The sequence below is a fragment of the Muntiacus reevesi genome, chromosome X (genome assembly GCF_963930625.1).
Source record: "Muntiacus reevesi chromosome X, mMunRee1.1, whole genome shotgun sequence".
Taxonomy (NCBI): Eukaryota; Metazoa; Chordata; class Mammalia; order Artiodactyla; family Cervidae; genus Muntiacus; species Muntiacus reevesi.
In genome coordinates this window covers 62,856,494-62,859,394 of record NC_089271.1, presented here as the reverse complement: position 1 = coordinate 62,859,394, position 2,901 = coordinate 62,856,494, and the positions used below count along the sequence as shown (strand labels likewise).

General features: G+C 59.8%; 1 protein-coding gene across 1 annotated transcript; it reads left to right on the top strand.

Annotated features, from left to right (window-relative positions):
• The first annotated feature begins 522 nt into the window (after positions 1 to 522).
• LOC136154491 (uncharacterized protein CXorf49 homolog) lies at positions 523 to 2,092 on the top strand. The gene is made up of 3 exons (XM_065916751.1): positions 523 to 1,153; positions 1,380 to 1,778; positions 2,034 to 2,092. The coding sequence occupies exons 1-3, from the start codon at positions 523 to 525 to the stop codon at positions 2,090 to 2,092; spliced, it is 1,089 nt and encodes a 362-aa protein (XP_065772823.1).
• The last annotated feature ends 809 nt before the right edge of the window (positions 2,093 to 2,901 follow it).

The window sequence follows — 2,901 nt, the reverse complement described above, 5'->3', positions numbered from 1 at the left end:
CTACTACTTACATACAGCACTTAGAAGAGTGCCGGGCACGGGGTCTCTGCTGTATAAGTTGCTTTTCACAGATTCTGCGAAATTACCTCCCAAATGGATTTCTTGCACCACCGCCACAGAGGTTTGCCGCTAATCTCTCCCACTCTCGGAATCGTTAAGCACTTGGAGGAGGTGGGACGAGAGGCTTGACAGAGGTATACTCGCAGCGTCACATTCACCCGCCAACTCGCCAACTGCCCGGACGGCCCTTGGACTTGGCAGCAAGCCAGCGGAGGCCCTCGACCCCATTGGTTACACCTCGAGGGGACGGCCAAACAAGGCGCGTGCTGGTTGGCAGGAACCGGACCAATGAGGAGGCGGCAGGGCTGGCGCGCTGAAAACCTCGCGTCATTTGCGGCCATCTCCAGCATGCTTGACGGCGAGCTCCAGACGCCGCCCGCCACACCTGCCCTGACCGCCGCCACCGCGACCCGGTTGATAAATGGTCGCCGCCCCTGATCCGGCGGCCACCCAGATGGCGACATGAGCTCCCCAGGTGGTGAGGTATCTGTTTTGGGAGCGGGTTTCGGCTCAGAGCACGGAGAGCAGACCAGCGGCCTTAAGGCCAGCTCCAGAGCCCCGCGGGGACCCGGCCCCGGCCCTGAGCCAGGGGCACCGCAAAGCAGCGAGGGTGAGGGCGGGAATGGCTTCCCAGACCCTGAAGGCTTCGAGTCAGAGCTGGAGGTGCTGGAAGCGGGAGCGCCGGTGCTGCAGGGCCGCGAACGCCGGCCTGGCTCCCTGGCCGACGACCAGGGGGACGCCCTGCAGCTGGCTGACGAGTCAGTGGCGGCCATCCTGCAGCAGCTGACCGACCTGAGCGTTCTGAACACCCGCAGATACCTTTTCCAGGAGAGCAACGTGGTCGGCGAAGTGTCTGCCTTCTGGGACTTCAAGGCGTGTCCCCCCAGTCGAGGCGGTGCCCCCCAGAGGTGTGGGGAGGCCGCACAGGCTGGTGCCGTCCCTCTCCAGGTTGGCGGGCCCAAGGAGGGCCGGGCCTGGGGGAATGCTAAGAGAGGCACTAAGAGTAGGTTGAACGTGGCTGTGGATCACCAGTGGCCTCCCTCAGAAAGCCCAGCCAGGCTGCTGTCCAACCCTGAGTCCTCTGATGTGTTCGGTGAGAGAGAGAGCTGATGAGGGTGAGCATTTCTCCCAAAGACGGAGGCCACGTGAAGCTAAACAGACCCGAGGATCCCGGGAACACACCCCGACGCTCGAATGTCCAAGGCAGGGAGAATCTCCTTAATGTGCCAGGCACTTGCCTATCCTCGGCTCCGCGAGGATTAATTTCGGTTGAGGGCAGGCAGGGCGATGCAGAGCGGGATGACGCCTCTCCCCCTAAGAAAATGCAGAGTGCGCCCTGGGTGACGGGGAGCAGCCTGCCCAGCTACCCGGGAGTAGCAGTAACATCAGCTACTGCAGTTCCTCTACCGGCAGCGGGCTGCGGCCCACTCCTAGGAGGAAGGGGGTCCAGGAGAAGAAATCCCTTGGGGGCGTCTCCAAACCTGCCTTGGGGAGAACCTTCCCTTCCTGGGGGCAGAGAATCTCGGCCACTCCCCTGGAACCGGCCACCTTCCCCGCAATCTCCGGCATCCCGCTCCTCGGGAGGTCCAAGAAGTATGCCTTGGTCCCTTGGGAAGCGGAAGAGTCCAAGCACACCGTCGCTGGGAAGAAACCCGTGGCTAGGCGGGCCCAGGAGTCGGTGGCAGTAATGGTGGTGTCCGGAGAAGACAACGACCCAAGTAGAGATTCATTCCCAAAGGGCCAAGTGAGTAGTCCAGGCCCCTCCTCTCTCCCCACTCTTACGCCTCCTACCCTCCCCAGGGCACAGGTCTTCACCCCTTGTCCCTCTCTCTATCCCTCAGGGGTCGCCATTGGGTGGCCCTCGGTCACTGGGTCATTAGGATGCCTGATTGGGGTCCTTTTACTAGGGACAAACGTTAAGGTAGCACTTTGGGTGTGCTGGGCTCGGCTTTCCACCCTTGGCCTGTTTCCAGCCTCCTCCACGAAGCTGGGGCTGGAGTGGAAGGCAGAGCTGGTAGCTGAATGGATTTGAGGGGACCCTCTAAAAGCTTCACAGAACTTTGGTGTTTAGACGCATCACTATCTTGAATCCTACTTTGTAGCTGTTCCCCAAGCCTTCCTTGCAGGGGCCCCAGGTTTTCTCAGTGCCACACTGCTGTCCCAAGCTCAGCTCTGCCTGCTGGGGCTGACTGACAGAGAATGTGCTAAAGAGATCAGCCTTTCAATTCTCTTTCCAGTTCCCTGCCTCAGCTCTGTCTTGAATCACATGAGCGCTCGCACACACAGGCATAGACATATAAATGCACTGGTACACACACGCGTGTGCATACACACATCCTTACTCCAGATCAGTGAGAAATCTTTGTTTTTAGCTGACCACTGACAGGCCATGGCCATCTTCTCCATGGGTGCATCATGGAGAACCCAGCAGCACCAACCTCAACATCAGAGGCACACAGGATTCAGGAAACTCAGAGCCCGTGGCCATGAACAAGGGAGAGGTCAGGCCCAGAGGGCCTGGCCCCTCAGGTGAGTGTCCTGGGTTATGATGTGGGAGGAGGGGGCCAGGGGTGAGGGCAGAAACCTCTGTCTCTGACTCTTCCTCTCTCTTCTGGGGGCTCAACCTTGCTCCCAGTCCGCTTCTCCCATGAGAAACAGGGTGTCACCAGGGCTGGACCTGGTCCCATCACCTTCTGTGTGGGATTTGTTTGACAGGGGTGATCGGTGGCAGTGCTCCAACAGCTACTCTGGGCTTCGACCTGTATGCAAATAACCTTTTCTGTGAAGTGCTGTTTGCCCACATTGGTCTCCCAGGTGCTGGCTGTGGCTGCTGCTCTGGGA